The sequence below is a fragment of the Mirounga angustirostris genome, unplaced genomic scaffold, assembly GCF_029215605.1.
Source record: "Mirounga angustirostris isolate CCGP_5_RB_7025 unplaced genomic scaffold, mMirAng1.0.hap1 SCAF_3, whole genome shotgun sequence".
Lineage (NCBI taxonomy): Eukaryota > Metazoa > Chordata > Mammalia > Carnivora > Phocidae > Mirounga > Mirounga angustirostris.
In genome coordinates this window covers 134,552,210-134,577,138 of record NW_026991711.1, presented here as the reverse complement: position 1 = coordinate 134,577,138, position 24,929 = coordinate 134,552,210, and the positions used below count along the sequence as shown (strand labels likewise).

Here is a 24,929-nt window from a genome sequence, read left to right as displayed (position 1 = left end):
GAGAAAAACTACAGAATCCAGAAAATAAGGAGAGGCTTACTGAGAAAGGCAACATTCTGCAGGAAGCAAAACTTACAACATGCCTAATTGGTCAGCATTACTCATATCTAACTATAATGCCACGGGTTTTCTGAACATCCACACACCCACATTTCTCTTTTATATATACGATTTTTATTTTGTTGTTGTTGTTGTTACCAACTCATAAAATGGCAGTGCCCAGGAAGTTTTACTGAACCTTATACGTATCATGGTGTTGAAGGATAAAATTAATCTATTTTTATTTCTTTCTTAAGTACAGGCATTGCCTTTTTGAGACCTTGGCCTTATGATACAGACCTTGGCCTTGTGATATAGCATACAAAATAACCCTTTGATTTCAAAAACTTTGTAAATTAAAGTCTTATCCTACATATGGGGGGGTGCCATAATTACTGATCTTTTTTTTTTTTTTTTAAAGATTTTCTTTATTTGACAGAGAGAGACACAGTGAGAGAGGGAACACAAGCAGGGGGAGTGGGAGAGGGAGAAGCAGGCTTCCCGCCGAGCAGGGAGCCCGATGCGGGGCTCGATCCCAGAACCTTGGGATCGTGACCTGAGCTGAAGGCAGATGCTTAACGACTGAGCCATCCAGGCGCCCCTACTGATCTTTTTTTTTTTAAAGAACAGAACCTATTAAGAATAAAGGTCAGCAAAAAGATTATTCCTCTGATGAAGTAACTCTACAAGCATCACAACTCTGTGCTAATTCTAGAGGCTGCAGCTAGTCAGTGTCCTTGTGTCTGAGTCCTTTCAAGTCAATATAAATATTCTACCTTTCATGGGTATTTTTGTTTAGGAATGATTCCTTATAGAGATTATAAGCCCTTCGAAGCCAGGCACCATGTATTTCTATTCATAATCAAGGTTTAAATGTTTCTAGAGAATGTCTCATCAAAAAATATTTCTTTAGCACCTGCTAAAGACTTGCAAAGTGTCCTACAAATAGTAGATGCTAAAGAAAAATTGTTTACTGAAGATGCTCCAGTGCACCAGAACATTTTAGATGATTTCTACCCTTGCCTTCTAGGGATGGATCATATCCACCATCTCCTGTCAAACTTCAGTATCACAGATCCTTCCTTCAATCATCCAAGAATGCCATGGCTCATTATCTTAAGGAGATAAGCAATTGACTGTGAACCATTTTGCAGAGTTATGTAGCACCACGGATGAGTAATGAATCTGAATGAAACAGAGTTATGGTTTAAATGTTTCTAGAGAATGTCTCATCAAAGCTAAAGATGTTCCTTGATGTAACACTGAAAGCTACCCATGAATCTAATTAACACTGTCTTCTCATTGGAGTCTAAGCTCCATGAGGGAGGACACTAGGTGTATTCTATTTACCACTCTATACCTAGTGGTCTATTTAGCAGAGAGTAAGCATTCAAATACATGTGAATGAATGAGTGAATAAATTGTGCATTAAATTTTTACTTAACATTACATCCAACACTCTATAAGAGCAGGCCCTAGTTCATCTTACTCCCTTCCACGTAGCCTGACCTTCTTGCTGGTCTTTGTCCATGCCATGCTCCTTTCGTATTCCAGACCCTTTGCTCAAGTTATTTGAGGTCTGGATTGCAGAGGTGAAGTAGTTAAGATTGTGAGTTCTGGGATCAAACTACCTGGGGTTTGTCTCAGCTCTGCCACTTACTGGTTAGGAGTGCTTGAATGAGTTACTTTCTTTGTATCTGGGTTTTATCATCCAGAGGGCTGGACAAATGTTTATTGAGCTTTGGGAACAAAGTGTTCTTATTAAATTTATAGTTAACAGAGTTTCAGTGGTGAGTATAGATGCAGATGTTGCTGGTATAGGGGATTTGATTAGAGCCACATGGAACCCCTAGAGGTCCTAGTTGGCCAAGGAGTTTTAGTTAAAGCCAAATAACTTGACTCAGTGGCAACCTCTTCAGCATACCTTTTGAGATTTACAAAAATGTTATTAATTAGAGATCTGATTAATCAGAGTTTTATAGAATATCCAATTTTCTACTGCCCAGAGCCTCATTAAATGTTGGGTTGGTTGACTAGAAAGGAAAGCAAACAAACTGAGGACTTAAGATTTGAAGGTTTATTTTATTCTGTTTATTTTCTTAAGATATTATTTTTAAAACACAGAAATCACAAACTCTCAACAGAAAGACAGGAATAAAGAAAGACCACAGTACTATGTAATATTATCCATCTTTTAAAAAATGCATCAGAGATAAGGAAATTAACATAGAAATCCACTTATCTTGCCCTATATTTGTAACTTAGTTTCAGATCAGAAAAGAGTTAACAATTCTTAAATACTAACATTCACTAAATGTTTACAGGGTAGTAGATACTGTGCTAAGTGTGTGAAATGAATTTTTAATGTGACAATCCTGTGAGCTATGGCCCCAATCCACAAAGGAAGGAAACTGAGGCAGAGAGTATTCAAGTTTCTTGCCTGAGGTTGCATATCAGCAGTGCAGAGCACTGAGCAGTCAACACCAAGAAAGCCCATCACCTGGGATGGCCTAATTTAAGATTTTGCAGTAGTTTCAGATTTTTGATCATATCCAAGGCAGACCACTGAGTAACTGATGGGACTGCTGCCTGGCCAAACTGATTGAACCCAATTGATTTTAGATGATGTCTGGATTTTTTTGTCATTTACACACCAAAACAGGTCAACCACCCAGTGATCCCACTGATTACTAAGCAATCACCATTGTTGTGGCTAAGCCAAACCTAATCATCTGGAAAACAGTTGATTTGGTTTTTGTGTAACCTCAACTACCCTTGTGAAATGCAAAGAATGGAACGACTTTGCTAAATACAAACCTTAATAAAATCTAAGCAGTCCTCTCTCCACTTCCAGCTCTCAGGTTCAGTTTGGTGACATTTTATTTGGTTTACTGATGTCTCACATGTGCAAGCCAGTAAAGTTCACAATTGTTACTCCATACAGCTGTGGTTTACAGCTTTTCTTCGCACACAAGCTAGCACCACAGCAAAATGATTAACTTTTATATGCTTCTAACATATGGACCAGACTGTCAGAAGCTAGTCTTGTATTCTAAAGAGAAAAATACAGTTTCTATTAATACGATCCAAATTCCTGGGGAAAAAGTGTTAAATTGTGATCCATCTCTAAGTAGAGAGATTATAATTATAATGGCTTTATTTCTGATTCATTTGATTTGCAGTGCCTGGAGTTATCCTTTAGGAAGGGAAGGAAGGAGGAGGGTTAAAATGACCTGAAAGCCCCATTATAAAGAGATTTTATAGTGGGATAAATTAATAAACTGTAAATGGCCTTGAGACTTTTTCTCCAATATGAGCTATGAAATAAAAGCAAAGAACCTTTCATCTTAAATGGGAACATATTTCTTTTCTATGAATGAGAAGGATGCTGGCTGAGAGAAGCAGAACTTACTTTTCTTGTATTTTTGACCACTTGGAAAAAAGTCACAGCTGCCACATTTGCTATACTTGACAGGATCATTAAAGAAATAAAACAAAATGTCTCTAAATTGAACTGCCACTTTAGAATAAAATGTACATTCGCTGTCACATTTAGGAGCTATGAAAGAACTATTAAAATGTGTTGAGGAAAGATAGTGGATCTGATTCACAGTAGATACTAACGTTTCCAATATTAGAGCCATTATCGCAACTCATTATTGAGCTCAGTTTTTCCTTCTCAAGAACATAACATCAACAGGGTCCCTTGAACTAAGAAAGGAACTTTTGGGAATGGATTTAAAACCCACATGACAAGGTTGCCCTGGAAAAGGAAGTCAGGGAGAAAATCCTCTGATCAGCATTGCCTCAGCGGGCCCCGCTTGACTCCTGACCCTCAAGATGCTTTCCACAAAAAGCAGTTTCTTGGTTTTGGAAGCCCTGTATGTAAGAGGCATCTCTTGGTATTTCTGCAATAAAGCTATGTATTGGATTTTCACAATCAGTATTCCCCACACTTTTTGACCACAGGAATCTCTTAGTCACCTCACACCTCTTCACATCCCACAAACCTTGTGCTTCATGAAACACATTTTGGGAAACACTGCTCTCACTACTGACAATATGGGAATATTTCTATCTCTGCTAACAGAGTCAAGAAAAATTTTTAAAAGCTTATACTGGAACTTGGCAAATCCAGAAGAGCGATTTCTCTCATACACAGGAAAATAGTCTAATGTCAAATCTGGACACAATAAAATATTGTTTTATGAAGAGAGAAGACTTTATTTTCTTTGGGAGGATCAGCAAGAAGGGCTCTTTGTCATCTCTGCACTTCTCTTTAAAAGCAGGAATGAGGCACTTCTGTGGCCAGGACAGCGATTCATCAGAGCGACAGCTATTCAATATGGTAACTACGGAACATGTGGAATGTGGCCAGTCCAAATTAAGATATGCCATAAGTGTAAAATACCTACCAGATTTTGAGAACATAGTACAACAAAAAAGTAAAATATCACATTGGTAAGATTTATATTGGTTACATGTTAAATGATACTATTTTTGATATATTGAGTAAAAATACATTATTAAAATTATTTCACCTTTACTTGTGCTATAGACTGAATGTTTATATCCCTCCCCATTCATATGTTAAATCTTAACCCCCAATGTGATGGTACACACATGCACCCAGAGCCCCCAGGGTGACCGTGTTTCTGAGCAGGGAGGTGGGGCCTTTGAGAGGTTATTAGGGGATTCATGAAGGCAGAGCCCTCAGGAATGGATCAGTGCCCTCACAAAGGAGGCTCCAGAGAGCTCCCTTGACCCTTCCATCATATGAGGACACAGTAGAAAGGCTCTGTGAACCAGGAAATGGGCTCTCATCAGTCACTAAATGTGCTGGCACCTTGAGCCTGGATTTAAAGAAATAAATTTCTGTTGTTTATAAGCCACCCAGTCTATGGTATTTTGTTATGGCAGCCTGAACAGACTTAGACAACCTGTTTCTCTTCATATTTTAAAATGTGATAATAGAACATTTTACATTACACTGGACAGCATGGTTCTACAGACCAAAACACAAAAGAGGGCCCAGTGAAAGCTTTCAAATTCCAGACTGAAGGTTTGGGCTAGAGATTATTAGGGGTTTGTCTGTTTGACCTTAAGGTTCCATCTAATCGGGGGAGGTTTTTCATGCAAACCCCTCAATGTGCAGATGGTAAGCTGGTTCAGAGAATTAAATCCGAGGGATACAAAGTAGCAATCTATATCTAAGTCTCCCGACTTAACAGTCCAGGGCTCCTCCACCACAGCTGATGGGGTAGAAGAAACTGAAGGCCAACTTTTAAAGAGGAAAGAAACACTTAAGTTGCTTACGTTTAAACACAAAGAAAATAGCACTTGGAAAATGCAAACTCAAAACCTAAAAGCATTCAGGGATAAGGGAGAAAAAACTAGAATTACAAGAGATGCTCTCTGCCCACCACCACCATACTACACAGGCATTTTGTCTTCTGCAAGGCTTTTGACTGAAAACCATTCACAAAGGGAGAGGTAAGAAGCTGTAAAGGTTCTCCAGGGGCTGTCCAGCTGTTGCCAGGAAGCTCTGCCTCCTCCTCCAGCCTGTTGAAGGGCAGAGGAGGATGCTGCCCGTCACAGAACTTCACAGAGGCAGCAGAGGTTCGGGCAGTCAGGTAAGGGATGGCCACACATCACCCACAGCCCCCAGGATGGTCACATTTCTGAGCAAATACATGGCTCTCACGCTTCCTGGCACAGTCTATACTTTAATCCCGTGTGTGCTGTTTGCTTCTGGGACAGCCCCCTCCCACCCACTCCAGCCAGAAGGGAGCTAGCAATCTATTTTAGATGCCAGATGTAACTGCAATTACACCTGCACTTCTCTGGTACCTGAGTCCAAACAGGGCTTCACACTTGTTCTTCTAGATTCAGATTATGGAATTCTAAGTGGAGTTCTCTGAATTTCACAACTTGTGAACATAGATGTCCGATGATGGTGGGCTTCCAACCGACACCGCAAATCACAGGGTGGTCCAGTATTTCTGACGTGCTTCTAGTGCTCTCAGGACCACCAGGAAATTCTGGTCATAAATTGCACTCCCTGCCTGAACAGACAGATCTACTGAGCATCTCCTATGTGCCAGGGGCTTCGCTAGGAGTTGGAAAGAGGAGGTAACTAAATAGATAAAATCCTATCCTCATGGAATTTACATTCCAGTGGTGCAAGGAATTGGACCCACCCAAAACTTCCTGGAGGAGGTGAGGCTAGGGCTGAGTTCTGGAGATTAAAAAAAAAAAAAAAAAAGGGGCGCCTGGGTGGCTCAGTTGGTTAAGCGACTGCCTTCGGCTCAGGTCATGATCCTGGAGTCCCGGGATCGAGTCCCGCATCGGGCTCCCTGCTCGGCAGGGAGTCTGCTTCTCCCTCTGACCCTCCCCCCTCTCATGTGCTCTCTCTCATTCTCTCTCTCAAATAAATAAATAAAATCTTAAAAAAAAAAAAAATTTTTTTTAAAAGATTCAGAGGCAGGAGAGGGGGAAGGATGGAAGGTGTGATAGATATGAGCGTGGGGGTGGGGGACAGACACAATTCCAGAAAGCAGAATGCATGTGGGCAACGGTGTGGAGCTGTGAAGTACTGTGAACAGTTCTGACTACATGTTCTCTGTATACATAAAACAGAAGGCACCCTCTCTGTTCTCATGGGGCTAACAGTCTTCTCAGGTAGACAAGATGGTTACATGGGCAGAACTGCATAGCTGGGTAGACCAAGCACTGAACTAAAATTCTGATGACAGATTGTTGGAGATGAAGAGCCCATGTAATTAACATTCGCTGTTTCTGTTACTCATGAGTGACTTGCCCTGTTCAGTGCCACTTGCCCTATTCCTGAGACAAAAATCTGACTCTCATCTGCTCCAGGCTGGTGCTGGGATGAATCCCCAGTTAGTGATGGAAACTGCCAGCCTCCTAGGGTCACATGTACAGAAAGCTTTGTGGCTCTCTGCTGTGCCTGGAGCATGAAATCAGCATACTGAGGCATCCCAGTTCATTGGGGATAAACATTGCCTTTTCCTGTCATTTCCCTCACCCACACTGACCCACCTTTCTGTGAGGATGGCAGTTCTCTTAACCATACTTCTGCCCCAGTTCATAGATCTTTTAGATATTTTCTATTAAAGATCACTTTTGGTTTTAAAGATATTCTTATTTGTTTTTAACTTTTGATATCATACCAATTCAAAGCTCTTTTTCCCATTCTCCCTTTCCCTCCAGACTGGATTGATGGCGTTCATGGCTTGGGGGAGTCTTTTCTTTTCTCCAGACTAGTTCATCTGGTCAGCAGAAGGGAGAAAGGAAAAGGGAGAGAACAGAGCTCTCCTTCCCTGACTGGGTGAGGCTGCAAACACTCTCTGGCAGGTCACAGCTGTCCTTGGGTTTTTTGGGGAAAGGTGGTGGCCCCCACATGTCCCACAGGTAGGGGGCTCATATCAAACAGCTCCCTCAGCTATTAGTGATCTGTGATAGGTTGCATCATATCCCCCCACCCAAATTCATATGTTCAAGTCCTAACCCCCAGTACCTCAGAATGTGACTGCATTTGGAGACAGGACTCTAAAAGGTGATTAAGGTCAAATGGGTGATCCAATATGACTGGTGTCCTCATAAAGAGAGGAGATTGGGACACACAATATACACACAGACCAAGGAATGACCATGTTAGAATACTGAAAAGGCAGCCATCTGCCAGCCAAGGAGAGAGGCATCAGAAGAAATCAAACCTGCCAACACTTTAATCTTGGACTTCTAGACTCCAGAACTGTGAGACAATAAATATCTCTTGTTTAAGCCACTTTTTATTTGTGGTGCCTTGTTATGGCAGCCCTCATAAATTAGTATAGAGCCTTAAACTGGGAGTCAAGATTTGGATTTTAGCTTTAGTTTCTACCTTGCAGGAGTTACCAAGTTATTTAACAAACATTTATTGAGGACTTACTATGCACTGGGCATTGCTCTGGGTTCTGAGTATACCGTGGTAAAAAAAAAAAAAAAAGACATAAGGTCTCTGCTCTCAAGGAGCTTACAGTTTAGCATTGGGGATGGGGGAAGGAGGTGATACATAGAGAGGATAACGTTAGATCCCAATGGAGATAGTTAAACAGGGTAATGTAACAGACTGAGTATGGAGGTGTGGGGCCACTCTCCATTGGGTGGACAGAGAAGATCTCTCTTTGGAGATGATATCTGAGTAGGATTCTGGATCACAAGATGGAGACAGACTGTAAGATCTGGAGAAAGAGTTTTCCAGGCAGACTGAGCAGCTGGTTGCAGAGTCAGGAAAAGGCTTGGAATATCTGAGTAAGAGAAGGAAGACAGAAAGTGAGGGGTAAAGATCGGGACAGAGAGAAGGGCAGGGACTGATCATGTTTGTAGAAAAGGAAAGGAGTTCGGATTTTTTTTTTTTATAGATATATTTATTTATTTTCGAGAGAGTGCATGAGCAAGGGGAAGGGCAGAGGGAGAGAGAGAGAGGAAGCAAACTCTCTGCTGAGTGGGGAGCCCCACATGGGGCTCAATCTCAGGACCCTGAGATCACAACCCGAGCTGAAACCAAGAGCTGGACACTTAACCAACTGAACCACCCAGGCACCCCAGGAGTTTTGGATTTTATTCTAGGTGTGATGAGGGGCCATTGGAGGCTTTAAGCAGGGGAGTGAGATGACCAGAGTTACATTTTTTAAAAGACTACAGTTTAGCTGTTAGGCTGGAAAAGGCAAGAGTAGAAACAGAATTTTGTTCAGAGGTTCAGGTGAGAGAAGCTGTAGATGCATCACCCTGCTCTCTGCTTTCATCTTCACACGGCACTCTCCCTGTGTGTCTCTATGTCCAAATTTTTCTTTTTTATGAGGGCAGCAGTCATATTGGATTAGGGCCCACCTTGATGACTTCATTTTGCCTTGATTACCTCTGTAAAGGCCTTATTTCTAAATAAAGTCACATTCTGAAGTATTGGGGCTTAGGACTCCAACATATCTTTTTGGTGGTGGGGGAAAACACAATTTAACATATAACAAGGAGTCAAAAAGATGGAAGACACTATGTTGATGAGAATGATCACATTAAGAGGGATAAACAGATGATGCAGAAGAGAAGAGAAATAACTTCATGATCAAAGTCCTTGTGAAAGTGAAAGGGGAAGGAATAGAGAGAACAAGTGGAGAGCTGGCCTGTAATAAGGGCAGGCATAGTCCAGTCATTCAGAAGGAAGACAGAAATGGGAACAGATACAGGTGGTTGGGTAGATTTGGTTTCATCCATCATTTATTCAGTAAGCATAAACTGAATGGCTACTATATGCCAGGTAGGATACAGTAATAGACAAACCAGACAAAAATCCCTGCCATCTTGGAACTTGCATTATGGTGGAGGAAGGCAGACAATAAACAAGATAAATAACTGTATATGGTATATAAGGTAGTGATAAGTGCTAAGGAGAAAAATAAAACAGGAAATGGGAATATAAAATATTGAGTAGGTAGACATTTTAACAGGAAAAGCAGATTTTGATAAAAGACCTAAAGAAAGTGAAGAAGCTAGCTATGGGTATGTCTTGGGGGAAAATATTCCAGATAGAGGGAACAGCAAGCACACGGACACCTACATGAAACCTCCAGCTAACATCATACTTAATGGTGAAAGACTCTTTCCCCCCAAGATCAGGAACAAAGGAAGGATGTTTCCCCTCTTACCACTTCTATTCAACATTATAGTGGAAGTCCTAGCCAGTGAAATAAGGCAAGAAAAAGAAATAAAAAGCATAAGAATGGAAAGAAAAATAAATGTTCTTATTTATAGACAACATGACTGTCTATGTAGAAAATCCCTAGGAATCAAAAAAGCAAAAACAAAACTCCTACTGAGTTTAGCAAGGTTGTGGGAGATAAGATCAATCTGCAAAAATCAATGGTATTTCTGTATGCTAGCCGGACAACTGAAAACAAACAAACAAAAAATGTATACTAGCTCCAAAAGTTGAAATACTTAGGTATAAATCTAACAAAACATATACAGAATCTGTATGCAAAACAAAATACAGATGACCCTTGAACAACACACGGTTTGGGGTGCCAAACCCCTACATGATCAAAAACCCACAAATAACTCTTGACTCCCCCAAAACTTAACCTACGAATAAGCTACTATTGACTGGAAGCCTTACTGAATAACATAAACAGTTGATTAACACACATTTTGTATGTTATATATATTATATACTATATTCCTAACAATCAAGTAAACTAGAAAAAAAGAAAATGTTACTAAGAAAGTCATAAGGAAAATACATTTACAGTACTGTACTATATTTATTTAAAAAGTCTGCATATAAGTGGACCCACCCAGTTCAAATGAACTATGTTATTCAAGGGCCAACTGTACTGATTAAGAAATCAAATAAGATCCACAAGTAGACATACTGTGTTTGTGGACTGAAAGACTCAACATAATGAAGATGTCAATTCTTCCCAGACTGGTCTCTAGATTTCATGCAATTCCAATCAAAATCATAGCAGGATTTTGTATAGATATAGACAAACTACTTTTAAAATTTATATGGAAAGGCAAAGGAACTGAAATAGCCAAAACAATTTTGAAAGAGAAGAATAAACTTGGAGGAATCGCACTACCTGTTTTAAGACTTACTATAAAGCTACAATAGTAAAGACAGTGTGGTACTGGTGAAGAATTAAATACACAGATCAATGAAACAGACCCACACAAATATAACAACTGATTTTTGACAAACGCTAAAGCAATTCAGTGAAGAAAAGACAACCATTTCAATAGTTTTCGAGCAACTGGACATACTTATGGAAAAAAAAATGAACCTCAACCTCATACCTCATAGAAAATTAACTCAAAATGGATGCTAGATCTAAATGTAGAATGCAGAAGTATTTATTGAGCATCTACTCATACATGGCTCCACACACATGGGGCGCACCCTGGTTCTCAGTCAGTCAACACCCCCACACAAGTTTACCTTTCTCACCCTACAATTGTTCTCTCCAGGAGCCTGTCCTGACCACCCACAGTGTTTCAGATTGGCATCAGAAGCCCACCCTTGGCTCAAAGACTGCCATCATTTATCCATCTTGCTTCCTTCCCTCTGCCCTGAGTCCTTTCCTCATGTCCTAGTCACTTAATTATCCCACTGCCTTCCTCTCCTTTCCAGTGCTATAGACCCTGGCTTAGAATGCCTCATTACTTCCAGACTGCTCAATTTTTTTCTACTCTCCATTAAAACAAATAAACAAACAAAACCACAAAGAGAAAAAACTCTTCCGGGGCGCCTGGGTGGCTCAGTCGGTTAAGCGTGGCCTTCAGCTCAGGTCATGATCCCAGGATCCTGGGATCGAGCCCCACGTGTGGGGCTCCCTGCTCAGCTGGGGGCCTGCTTCTCCCTCTCCCTCTCCCTCTCCTTCTGCCGCTCTCTCCCCTTGCTCGTGCTCTCTCTCAAATAAATAAAATCTTAAAAAAATAATAAAAATAAAAATAAATTTTAAAAAACTCTTCCAAGAAGTCTTTACAATTAAAAGAAGTTTTATCCCATACGGACACATATTTCCATGACTTTTCCCTCTATTTTTACTTATACAGACACAATGCTTACATTGTCCCCATTTATTGACTTACATGCCTATTCAGAATTTACACTATTTTGTGCATACTTTATACATTTAGGATACGCACTGTCTGTCCCTGACTATTCAAATTGGGATTTTCTTTTATTCCTTCTAGAAAGCATCTATGCACAACACAACATCTAGTTAGACCCTAAATATATAATTATCTACTGACTGAAATACACTCAAATTAAATAGAAAGAAGCAGGTCTCTGCTTGAGGAACTCACCCCTCGGGGCTTCCTGACAGGGTTGGCTCATTAGAGCTGCTGTTTCAGGAGGAGGCAAGCACTGTCCATGTCTGTGACCCTGGAACCTTGTCATTTAGAGTCAGCTCATCCTGCTAGACCCATTTTCTGAACTGCCGGTAGGGAGGAGAAACCATAAGTGGAAAATGAAAACTCCCAAAGACAGTTACCAAAAGGCATCCTCTTAAGAGCTGAATGCTGAATTTGGGGAGTGACAGAATCAGGAACAGGCAACATCAAGTATTTCAGCAGTGATGGTGTTAGTATTTTACAGATACAACGAGGGGGCTCATCTTGCCCCTCCCCCATCCAAATAAAAAGAAGAACCAGTGGAAGTCAAGATAAAGCGAATTTACTGTTGATTTTCACTTCAAAGAAATTCCAAGGGAAACTACCTGGGAGAGCTTGGGCAGGAGAAAATAGAGCCAAACTCAGTTCTAGATTCTGAAGCAAAGCCAGACTTGGAGGCTCGTAGAATATTCCCTCTGGCACTGGTCTTGTTTTTTCTAGTTTCTTCCAAGTTCTGAACTCTTTTAAAACCCCAAACCCTTACTTGGAAGTCAGAATTCACAATTCAAAGACAGAAATGGATTTTTCAAGTTCTTTTTGAAACCTCTTCTCTGTTTCCTTGAGCCTTTTGAACTTTTCTCTAGTTTATTAGTAGCAAGTGGAACGTCCCCCAAACAAGAAAATATGCGATAAAACCTTGTTATAACATCTTTCCTTTTAATGTTTTTCTACCTAGATCATGCAGTATGAAAAGTCCCAGCTGAAGATTTAGAAAGCAATGTTGCTGCCACATCAAATTTTCACGCATGAAATCTTCAGAGAACTTCCTATCAATAGGAAGAAAATTACAAAGAAAATTTCACCACGTCTGAAGTGGCCCATCTAGAGGCAAGAGAGCGGTCCCATAAGTCTGAGCTGCCTCCGAGCACCTGATGGCCAGTGAGTACCCTGGAGTGGGAGCAGGCAGCTGCGTGCCAGAAGAAGGGGCTGCTGCTCACGGGGCTACAGAAATTTCGGAGAAGCCCTATCTCCCGATGACCCTGCGCCTCCTGACTTCACACCCCACGTTTTTTTAACCTTTTCGGTATTTGGGGATGTACAACATGAACAGGAAGGTGGGTACAGGAAACAGGAAAATGTCAACTGGATTACTCTCTCTGATTTTATATTATGGTTTTACACAGAGACACACAGAGGTTAATCCTCTCAACCTCATTAAGAGATTAGACCAAGAACCAATACTTCTGTTTTATAAACACTAATGAAGGGATTGTTACCTGCCCAGCAGCCCAGAGAGGAGGCTGATTTAAACAAACAGGAATGTCAGCCAGGAGCTCTCTGATGCCTGCCTTTGAAAGCCAAGGGCTGCAACAGTCTAGCTACCAGGAAACCTCAACTTAAGGGAACAGGAAATCTTAGATAAAGAAAGTTTCTCTTTGCATTTTAAGATCTCCTCTCTCTTTTGGAAAATAAAAGTGCTATTGTGAAATAGAATGCATGTACAGAAAAGTTTGCAAAACATGTACAGCATAACAGATATTGTAACACATAACCACCATGAGGACCACGAGCCAGAGCAGTGCCAATATCCCATAGAGTTCTCTTCACTCGAAACTGAGGAGTCCAACAATGGACCTCTTTTCAAAGTCTGGGGCTAACAGCTTCCCAAGCTTCCCAACTTTGGTTTTTTTCCTTCCTCTCTGTAGTTCATCTCCTAAAGAAGTTTGTAAAGTAACTACCCATATCTATTTACGCTCATTGAACTAGTGACCCATTTAATTTTAATAAGACAAGAATTTAAGGGTTCAAAACAGAGTAAAAAATAAAAATAAAAACAACCAAGAAAATGGCTTCTCATGCACTGAAAATATCGGCATACTCTTTTTAAAATGCCAGGATGTGAGGGACCTTGCTTCCAGCGAGAATGCTGAGATGTACAACCACATCTGCTTTCATAAGAGAAATGTGCTGGAATGAGTATTTACAATTTCAGTAAAAATAGCACGAACTATTCCTGTCCAGTAAGGTTTTCCCACCTTCAAAGGCTGGAATATACTAAAACCAAAAAATACAGAATATGGATGTTTTAAAACTTAGAATCTTAATTAATATTCTGACCTTCAACAATGGATGCACAATCTCTGAAGAACTGATATTTGAGGGTAAATATCATCATAAGGACATAAATTCTAGACAGAAAAGTGAAGGTAAAGGAAAGTTCCCGTTGCTTTAGGGCAAAGCCATTTTATCTTTATCTCCTCCTTGCTGCCTAAACGGTGTCTTATTATTAGAAGCTGTTCTATAAATGTTGATTGAAGGCATTTTTATATGAATAATTTCAGAAAAAGAAAATAGAATCATGCTTATTAGTTTTGATGTGTTTTTGTGGCTTCTAAATTATACTCAAAATGTGGAGAAAATAAAACTTAGGATTTCAAAAGAAATTATCATATACCATATCAACTCAGGAATACAAGGAAGCTTGTTAGGAAAATATGTTTGTTTCCAGTCTTCTTTTTCACTTTTGTTTCCTCCAGGAGGTATGGAATACAGTTGGAAGGCAAGATTCACAAAGAGTTACAAGACAGGAGGAAAGCTCTTTCAGGGAAAAGCAAAAAGCAAAAAGCATTAAAAAAAAAAAAAAAAAGCAGAGGCTATCTCTTTGTTCCTGTTCCTCCCCATTTAGGCAATCAAGGGCAAACACAAGGCTTGCTGCAGAAGTCTGACTTCTTGCATCGCGCCACCTAGTGGCCCAGGCTGCGAAATTGTTTTTATTTTGCCAACCCCTGAAAAATTGGAAATTCCAAAGTTGTGAACAGATTTGACAAATCGTTACTCATATTTACGAGAGAGTGTAAATGCCAACTGACAAGTCATTTGGACAGATTTCACTTCAAAGAGTACATATTAGGGGTATTAATAATGAGTGTATCTTTGCCCCTGCACATAAGTTTCCTGATAAGACCTAAGTGCCTGGTGAGGGAGCCCTGCTCACATCTGGCCACTCTGAAACAAGTATTTATAATTTCAGCAAAAACAAAACAAACTACTTCTGTCCAATAAAATTCTCCCACCTTCAAAGGCTGTAATACATTAAAACCAAAAATAGATGTTTTAAAATTTAGAAGCTTGATTAATATTCTGACCTTCAATGTAGGATGCACAATCTCTTTAGAACCAAGGTTTGAGGGTAAATATCTTCATAAGGAGATAATAAATCAAATCCTGGCTCTGCCCAAGGGAGGTGTCTGGAAAGAAAGGTGGAGGCAGCTTTCTCATGGGCACCCTACTATTTTTGTTTAAAGAGCATGTTTGAAGAAAGTTAAGAACTGGTTTCAACTTTCTTCCCAAGTTAAGATGAAGCAAAGGTTGTAGACTGTGGCTTTTTTCTTAGCCAAGTTTTTCATTCCTCTGCATGTTGCTAAAAATCAGACCTGGCAGCCACTCCCTTTTAGCATAGAAAGGCCCCAAGCTAGACATGGGTGCCAATGATTTCAAGAGGGAGTGGGAAGAAAGAAAAGGAAATAATGAACAATGACAAAGAGGCTTCTCCTCCAGTTTTCATAAAAGCATACCCACAGCTGTTTCCAGACAGACCCTCAGCACATAACGCCCTCGAGAGGAAAGTTGTGAGAAGACCTAGTGGGCTACTCGGCCAAAGGTAGCAGATCCCAGGTTGACCAAATGGGAATCTATTTGGCAAAACAGCAAAGACAGGGAAGTTCTGTTCTTTGGCCCTAGTTTTCTAATTCTTCTCATAAGAACTGACAGTGCAGCTAAACAGAAGCCATTAAGCAAAACGAGGCTGTGAGAGGGCAAAGGCCAGGCATGCAGGCCATGATGGACCTATTCTAAGTTGGTTAGGAGAGTGGGGGGTGGGGTCACTGACTGGGTAGTGAGTTGGACCAGGTGACCTCTGAGGACCCCATGACTGGATGACCTTTGGATTTCCCACATTCCCTTCACTTAGAATCATATGTGAACAGAAATAATCTTCCCCCAAAAATTCTAGGTAAACTGAGACCACCCTAGAGTGCTTAGCATGAATTAATGATAACTTATGGTTTTATAAATGGAAGAATGGAAAGAGGCAAGCAGAGAAAATGAGAAGTCTAAGAGTTAATGTTATAAAAAGTGTGTGTACACAGTGCATATACACTGATGATGTGCAATTAAATTGCGAAAGAAACAATCACTTTCCTTTGTTTGCAGTTGGATAGACCTGTACCCCTGCTTAAAGTCCCACACGGGAGGAGTACCGTAGTCCTGGCAGTATTGAGACATGAACAAGGAAACTCCAGCAGTGCTTGTGGAAGCATCAGGCCCAGGGAGGTCGGGGCTCCACATACCTGTTTTGGTCAAAGGAATCGAGAAGAGTTGCTGCAGAAGCTTGTTTTCTGACGTTCTCAGGACCACAACCACATCAGCAGGGAGAGTGTCTCTGTTTTTCTCAAGAACCCCAGAAGCATCGTATAATACCTGCAACATGAACAGCAAATAGCAAACTAGCTGATATCATCCATTGCTGGCGACACTGGCAAGCTGTCTGAGGTCAGTCATTCATCGACCTGTGTAGAGACTTTATCTGGACACAGCCATGCCTCTAAACGCAGACCATGAGATAAGGAGGGAAAAACTGTAATTTTTGACAGGCCAATTTATCTTAACTTCTTGTTCAGGTGCTCTTTGAAGAAAAGAGGCGTATCAAAGATCTATCATGTGAGAATAACTATGAAAATAAACTGGGCACTATATATTGGTCACTCTGCATAAAGCACCTGTCCTATACGGTAAATGCTATTAACTATCTCCGTTATACTGGTGGGCAGAGACTCAGCGAGAAGCTGAGTGATATTCTCATGGTGACAAATCTCACAAGTGGCAGGCAGGCTTCCAAACCCGGGCAGTTTGGGCTCCCTGCTCATAACCACTCTACTGTCGTTGCTCCCCAAGTTACTCACGGCACATGAGTGATGGCTCAGGGATGCGGAGCCATTTTCAGTTCTCACAACGGAAGGGATCCAAGTCAGAGAAATTTTAAGGAACATGCCAGAGAAAGAACGAATTCAGGAAAGGACACTGAGCCCAGAAAGAAAACAATCCTTTTTTCCCCCTTAAAATCAAGAAAGGAGAAGAGAGAGAAAGGGAAGATGGGTGAATAGGAAATTGGTATAGAAGGACAGAGAGACAGAAAGGGAGGTGCAAGGAAGAGGACAGGAATGGGGGGGCGGGGCTCAGGATAGACGTGGGTATCCCAGATGTGGAGGACATTAATATATGGTCAGACATCAGTGCTAAGGTGAATGAAGTATTTAAAGGTAAAAACTGGGTTGCAATTTCTAACAAAGATCCAAAATAGATAGTATGCACTATGTGGAGAGAAAAATAATCCTCTTTACTTATATTAGAATTGCCCTCCAACTAACCTCCAGTCAGGCAAAATTAATTTCAATACCATGATATGAATATAAAAAATACTTTCAATAAATCTTAAATCAACAAAATAATCCCAAATGCCTTTTGTTGAACTCCTACCCTTTTTTTGGTCCCAGGTCCTCAGCAGAACCAGAACCAATTAGCCATAATTCCAATGACTCCTTTGAGAGTAACTCGAGCAATGAGTTGTTGGCTGCAGAACCAGAGAATTTCCTGAATTAGTCACCACTCTGCTTCGGGAACTTGAAATGCGACTGAGGCGTAAGTTATGAAAGGTGGAAATTTCAGTTAGTGTTATAAAAGCTTAACATCTGGATGATGAAGTGAATTTGTTTCCCTTTTTATCTAGACATTTTTGGTGTCCTGTAGACACATATAGTTAAAGTGCTAAAAACCGAGCCCCACTGTGATATTAACCCTCCTCTGTTAGCTACACATTTCCCAATGACTTCAGAATGTGCACATTCACGGCTAACCACTGTGAGCGCTATACTATGTTTTCCCTCCGGAGAGCTGTCACTTCCAGGCCAGAGCTCAGGTGAGTGGCAGATGGCTACACCACGGCCACCCCAGCAAGAAGTGGCTTTCTCGCTAAGGGCGACTTTCTGTGAGCAGCACCACTGAGAAAGTTTGGGAATTACAATTAGGTGTTCGCAGAGAATTAAAAGGAGAAGGAAATCTGCAAGCCATTTTGTGAGCAGCACCGACAGGGTAATATGGACACCTACCCTTGTCAAATTCAGGTTTACTGACACACACTTGCCTTACCTTCCCAGCGTAGTGCAGAATGCCAAAGCACAGCTCCACTCCTTTAGGCCTCCAGAAGTATTTGCTTCGTAGATTATCTTCAAATTTATCTGTGTGGATTGTCAGGTTTAAAAGTTACAAGGAGAACTGCTGACTCCTTCAAACAAAGAGGTGCTCCTTGAGCCAGGAGTGACCCAGAATAAGGGATATTGAGGGCAGCCTGATGTTATCATTGTAGGTACAAAGATGGAGAAAAATGCCCCGTTGACATGAGCTTACAATCAAATTTTGTTTAGTTGTTTCATGTTGTCTTTAGTGTCAGGCTATGCCCTAAGATCTCTCATTCTCAGAACTCCAAGCTTGGACACTGATGACACCAGAACTCTGGCCAATTAGCTTTAGAACCATGAAGATATCCCATGGAAGGCAAACAGCCCTGGTATAAACTTATTGTGGCAACTTCTGATGACTTTATAGGTAAAAGGAAACCGCCAAGGGTGACAATTTCAACTCCTAGAAGGGACTCTCTCCCACCAATCAATTTCCTATCTGGGGAAAAGGCTTGAAACTTTCTGTTCTTCCCTCAATAACAATTTTTGCTATTGTTGTAACTGAGGGCCTACTCTGTGTGAAGAACCATGCTAAGTACTAAAGGGATGCAAAGACTGGGGCTTTGTTGCTCTAAATATCTCACAATCTAAGTGAGGGATGAGATGGTGTGCAACACTGAAGATTAGAGAAGGTCAAGAGGAACAGGGATAGAGTGTAGAGGGCCTTTAATGCCAGGAGGAGGTGTCTTATTGGCATCCTATAGACAACAGCAACCTAATGAAAAGGTGGCTTTAAAAAGACTAAATTAGCTGGGATGTTTAGGGTAGAGGGGATAAGTATGAAACCTAGATCCAGGAGACCAGAAGGGTCTTCTATACAAACCTGGACTAGACATAGGTGGGGTCCAAGCAAAGATATGAGAGAAGGGTATGAAAAGGAGGGGAAGCAAGAGCTGCTTATAGGAAATAAGGGAGAAGAAGGTATAAAACTGATATTGGCAGCAACAGGAAAGTGAGGAGGGCTTGGTGATGGGTTTGCTTCCAGACACAAATCTATCAGGACATTTGCTGAAGATTTCAATTCATTAAAAACAGGGTCTATACTTGCATAACCTACCAGGTGGCCAGAATACCAAGTTAAAATACCAATGAACCAAGTTCTCTCCTGAGTATATTATGCCTTTTCCAAGAGACACTCACCAACCAGGGTCTGATCAGTTGCTTGGGGAAATCGACTTTCCTCATCCAAAAGCGCAAGCAGTCCCAGGGGTTTCTGGAGGAACATGTCCAGGAGTGGGCGATTGTCCTCATACGCCACGGGGGTAGCATCAATGCCTTCATTCTGATATTCCATCTGGAGGGAAACAGATTGTGAGTCTCTCCAGCCCGACCCTGGCCTGGGTAGCACAAGGCTGCTTCGGCACGCACTTTCTATATCTGGCAATGCTGACTGTATGTGGCAAACAGGCAGTTGTATGTGAGTAAGAGACTCTTCTGCATACCCCACTGTTGAAGCTTGGGTTTGGGTCTGACCTACAGGCAGCCTGTGGCAGACAGCTGAAGCAGCCAAAGAAGGGACAGTGTTGTCTCCCAAGCACCAAATTGGTAAGTCGTAATTTAGAAACTGGCATGGAATTGAAGGGAAGCTGAAAAAAATTATTTTGGTGATAAATATGGCTTAAACCAGGAAGAAAGCAGACTTCTACCTTCTACAAAGGATTCTGCAAAGGGAATCATCAGACTGGAAAACTAGAAAACTCCAGACTTCCCGGGGAAATGAATGCAAGGAGCCTTGAGTGAAAGGAGGTCGAGTTTTGTACAGGGTGGGAGGGGAGGAGGAGGGTGATACAGGTTTATCCAGTTCCACTGATAAAACCAATACTGATATCTTTACTCCATATCTTTGTGTTTATGTAATCACGGTACAGTGTGTGTGTCTTCACTTCTAAAACAAAGGGCCCAGTCAGAATGCTTCATTGTTGCACTACTTCATACAGCATAAAGTCTTGGGGTTGGAGTAGAAATTGGGGTGGAGGGGAAGGCCTCCTAGCCTTTGGACACATGAGTGTCACACCCTGTTTTATTTATCATTAAACTCATAAGGGAAAGACTTCCATTTGGAGAAAACCAAGAACATAACCTACTCCTCCCTGGAGACATCCCCACTCCCAAGTTACTGTGGGATCTGGTGTGTAGGGGCGGGGGTGGGAATGACCTATTTGGGAGTTAAGAACAAGAACCTGTGCCCTGAATTCAAGATCATCCTGTGTCATGCTGGACACAATCACAGATGCTTTTAGTCAAATAAAGTAGAAGAGAACGTAGCATTTTGGACAGTGTGATGAAACAGTTTGGAAGCAACATTTAAATAACTGGCTTGTCACCAGCTCCACTCAAGTGAGGAAATGTAACTTTCCACAGAAATCAAGACTTTTTCTCTGGCTAAATTTACGCTATTTATTTTGACAGGACTGTCTCACCAGTGGTTTCTCCTTAGGATCTTTTACCTGTTAGCCTAACAGGGTTCCTGCTTCAAACTGTGGGCAGCTTGGAGACACCTTACCCATCAGGTTTAATTACTTCAGAGTTCACTATTACCTGTTCGAGAGCGAAAACATGCTGGTTGAAATAGTACTGGATTTGCTCATTGGCGATGTTTATGCAGAGCTGTTCAAATGAATTTCTCTGAAAGTTCTCGAATCCAAAAATATCCAAGATCCCTACATTCATACCATCATCTGCATTACTGCATGGGAGAGAAGAAAACAGCCTTTTAGGGAAGGCAACATTCATCTCAAGATGATGAAAATATATGTGCCCACGTGTTTACCAATATATGCACCCACTTACAGAAAAGCAGCATTCAGCTGCCTCTAGGAAGAAACAGTTTGTGTCTGAAACCATTCATTCCTTCAGTCTCTCAACAGTATTTCCAACTTTTTTTTAAAGCAGTAGAATCCTTTAAAATCTCACTCAGAAGCTCCAGATAGAGATTAGAGAGGAACCACTCTGTTCGAAGAGGCTAGAACTGCTGCCCATTCATTCTTCGACCTTCCCGCCCATTAGGCTTAACTGGAAGAATATTCTTTAGAATTTGATGCTCTCAGTTTTTCCAGAATACAGAAACCACTAATGCTTAGGAAAGAAAAGTAGTAGTAGCAGCAATAATATTACAAGATCCCGTGCTTTAAAACTTTTCATGAAATGTCTCATTCTAAAAACAACCCTATAAGGAGGATATTATTATCCTCATTTTACAGAGGAGAAAACAGTGACTTAGAATATGGGGGCTGATCAAAGCGTAGAGCTGAAATGCAAACCCAGTTTGCCAGCTCCCATTCAAGCCTGTTCTCTTCAACATTACACTATAATAGCTCTGTCAGTCATGTGCCTTTTCCATTCTCCTGGATCCCATTCTCCTTTTAGAGGAAAAGACCTGAGAGCTTCATTAAAGAAAACTCAGGAGAGGACCGAACGCTTCCTCTTGCAAACTCTGAGAGACATTGGGGTCGCTGACAGCTCTCCCAAGGCCTCTGCTTCCTGAGGGAACTTGCCATATGTTTCTATCTGGCTGCAGGAGTGTATTGATGCGATTGACAATCCAACTGAAGAGCCTCCCATACAGGGCTTTGGACATGGCATCTCGGACATCCACAGCCCTGTCGACAGTATTGGCTCGGACGATTGTCTCACCGCGGGTGACCACACAGTGTGAGATAAGGGCCTCTTGGAGTTCTTCAGGGCTGATGCGGAGAACGGAGGCAGCTGCAATAAAAGGTAAGGATGACACCAGAGAATGTAGTCATCCATCCATCCAGCCAGCCAGCAAGCCATCCAGCCAGCCATCCAGCCAGCCATCCAGCCAGCCAGCACTGACTCAGCATCTATAATGTCCTAGGCTCTGCCTAGGCACTTCAGATGCAAAAGTAAATAAGCCAGGTCCCTAACCCCAAGAAGTATCCAGATGGACACAGTATCTCCCAAGCAGTTCTGAAAGCTCTTCACGGGTATTTGATGAGAAAAAGTGAGAGGAGATGATGGGCTTTGGTCAGATAGCTAGGGACTGTATTCTTTTCAAGAGTCACAAAGCACAGTAGTTTATTAAAGGCAGTAAAAGATGCTGCAGTTTAACACAAAGGGTGTTTATTTAAATCACTTTTTTTCTAACTCAGGATTCTCATTCCTTGTGTCACATTACCTATAGAACCTTAAAAATAAATAGGTGCCTGCTTATCCCCCTGCAGATGCTGATTCAGTGGATTCAGACAGGGATCTACGTCTTATATTTTTTCAAAAAATTGTAGATGATTTTCAAAAGTAGCCGTGTTGACACCATTGCTAGAAGTTACCTGCTATAGAATTTCTTTTCATTTATTTGCAGCTTATGAAAAGAATACTGATGTTCTACAAGACATCCTTTGGAGAATCCTACTTAGTGAAAAAACCCACACTATATTTTACGGCATCTTGAGAAACTACCAAAGTGAAAACTATCAAAGTGAAAGAAACATGCATTTTGGCTACACAGTGCACAGACATCAAATAATTACCATTTTCCAAAGCTTCAGCGTTGGGCACCTCACTTTTATCAGTTTGATGTTGAGAGGAAATAGCTGCAAACTCAATGCTTCCAATATTCAAAATCCCAGCCAAAATTCTGTACACTGAGTGCACCTCCTGAAAAGGACAGCAAGAACCATGTTTGGTCATTGCCAATCAAACCAACAAACCACTAGCACTGCTAGCTGTCCACCAAAGTCCGTCATCCCCCCTTTCCTAGGCACATGAACAAATTTCCAAAGCTCCCTTGCAGTTAGGCAGTGGAACTCAATTCTCAACAAAGGAGCGAGTAGAAAGATGTGGGTGACTTCGGAGCCCAACCTTACAGAAGCAAGCATGCCTCCTCCATGCTTTCTTTCCCATTATTGCTGGCTGGACCTCCCAACAACCCAGCCTCAACTACACAGTTGACTAGGCTTCTTGAGACCAATGACTGCATGGAACAAAGTTGTTCTGCAACATGAACCTCTTACTTTGAAATGCCTCCGTAAAAGACAACTGATCTTCTTTGTTCTTTAAGCCACTTTTAGCCATTTATCCTAACTAATACCAGCACCCAAATTCAGGTATGTTCTTTCTTCGAAATAAGAGAGATGTATCTTTAACCACTTTTGAAAATAGCTTTTATGAAAAAGTTATCAGGACATTCACTGATGGTTCACTGAACATTTTGAAGTTAAATAATGGAGTATATAATTATGAATGACATCAGGAAATATTCTGACTCACTAGAAATTATCTGTGATATTGTGATATAATAAAAACATATATTTGGTCTTCATACCAATTTCTGGCACAAGAGCTAAACAACCCATGGGATTATGAGTAACAGGTGTTAAAGGAGTATCCTCTGTTATTCATAATAAGCCCCTCAACCATAACTGAGTTTGTGCCAATGAGGTAACTCTTGGGGAATGGGGCTGGTTGCTAGAGAGACCACATATGTGATTAAAGGATTGGGATTTTTAGCTGAACCCTGGACTTCCAGGGAGGTGAGAAGGGCTGGAGATTGAGTTAATCACCAACTGACAGTAATTTAATCATCTATGCCTGTGTAATGGAGCCTCCATTAAAATCTCTAATTGATGAGGTCCAGAACACTTTTAGCCTGTGAGAAGTGTAAGAGGAGGCAGTACCCCCTTTCCCATTACCCTGCCCTATGCATCTCTTCCATTTGGCTGTTCCTGAGTTGTATCCTTTATAATAAACCAGTAATACTCAGTAAACTGTTTTCCCAAGTTTTTTGAGTCCTATCCAATTATTAAACTCAAGTTTGGGGTATTGGGACCCTAAACCTCCCATTTTATAGCCACTTGGTCAGTGGATGAACCCTAGGACTTGCAGTTAGTGTCTGAAGTGGGGGCAATCTTGTGGAACTAAGCCCCTAACTTATGTGATCTGATGTTAACTCCAGGTAGACAGTATCAGAAGTGAACTGAATTGTAGGAGAATTGGTTGGTGTGAGGGGAAAAAAACTCCATGCCTTTGATGTCAGAAGTATTGTGAGCAAATACAGATCATCTGAGTCCTATTTTTATATTGAAAGTTAAATACATAAGTAGCATTAATGGTAAAAAATAAAGTGCATTTATTTATTTAAACATATGTATTTCCTGTAGGTAGGCAAATATATAGCCAGGAAATTTCTGCATCTTATGCTTATAGATAGAGAAAGGTACTTCCACAAAATATACTCAGGTAAGAAACCTGATTTAGTACTATACATAGCAGCAAACTAATAGGAACTGTCATTATTGATAACGCATTATTCCCAAAGTGAGCCTTCCTCGGAACATTATTCAGTAAAGCCAACAACTGAACAGACTGTAATAGTGACATCTGCTGGATACCTGATAATGCTACAAAGACAAATGATTTTAAACCAGGCTTCTCCTATAGATATTGTTCTTCAAACTTCTAAATCAAAGGCAAGATATCATGTTTTTGATGTCAAAAATCACTGTTTTAATCACACAACTTAAGACTGGCTAAGGAGAACATCTACCAAAAGGGTTTTCTGGGATTAGTCTGGATTTAACATGACAGACCTCATTACCTTGATCAATACAATGTGAGGCTCGGAAATGCAACAAGCAAGCAACTTCCCAGAGGATAAACACAGACTCTATAGCAGTGAGTTCTAGATCTGTTATTTCTATGTCCAGTTATATCAAAAAGTTACCTAAACTCTCAATACTC

The 24,929-nt window shown here is 41.1% G+C and overlaps 1 protein-coding gene across 1 annotated transcript in view; it reads right to left on the bottom strand.

The window, feature by feature from the left end:
• MYO3B (myosin IIIB) overlaps positions 1–24,929 on the bottom strand; it is a 395,903-nt gene that overhangs the window by 190,953 nt on the left and 180,021 nt on the right. The window contains exons 17-22 of the mRNA XM_064585824.1: positions 22,721–22,847; positions 21,725–21,935; positions 20,769–20,916; positions 19,371–19,524; positions 18,142–18,230; positions 16,287–16,416 (exon numbers count right to left, since the gene is read on the bottom strand). Of these exons, the coding sequence (XP_064441894.1) occupies positions 16,287–16,416; positions 18,142–18,230; positions 19,371–19,524; positions 20,769–20,916; positions 21,725–21,935; positions 22,721–22,847 (859 nt within the window). The remainder of the gene's footprint in view (positions 1–16,286; positions 16,417–18,141; positions 18,231–19,370; positions 19,525–20,768; positions 20,917–21,724; positions 21,936–22,720; positions 22,848–24,929) is intronic.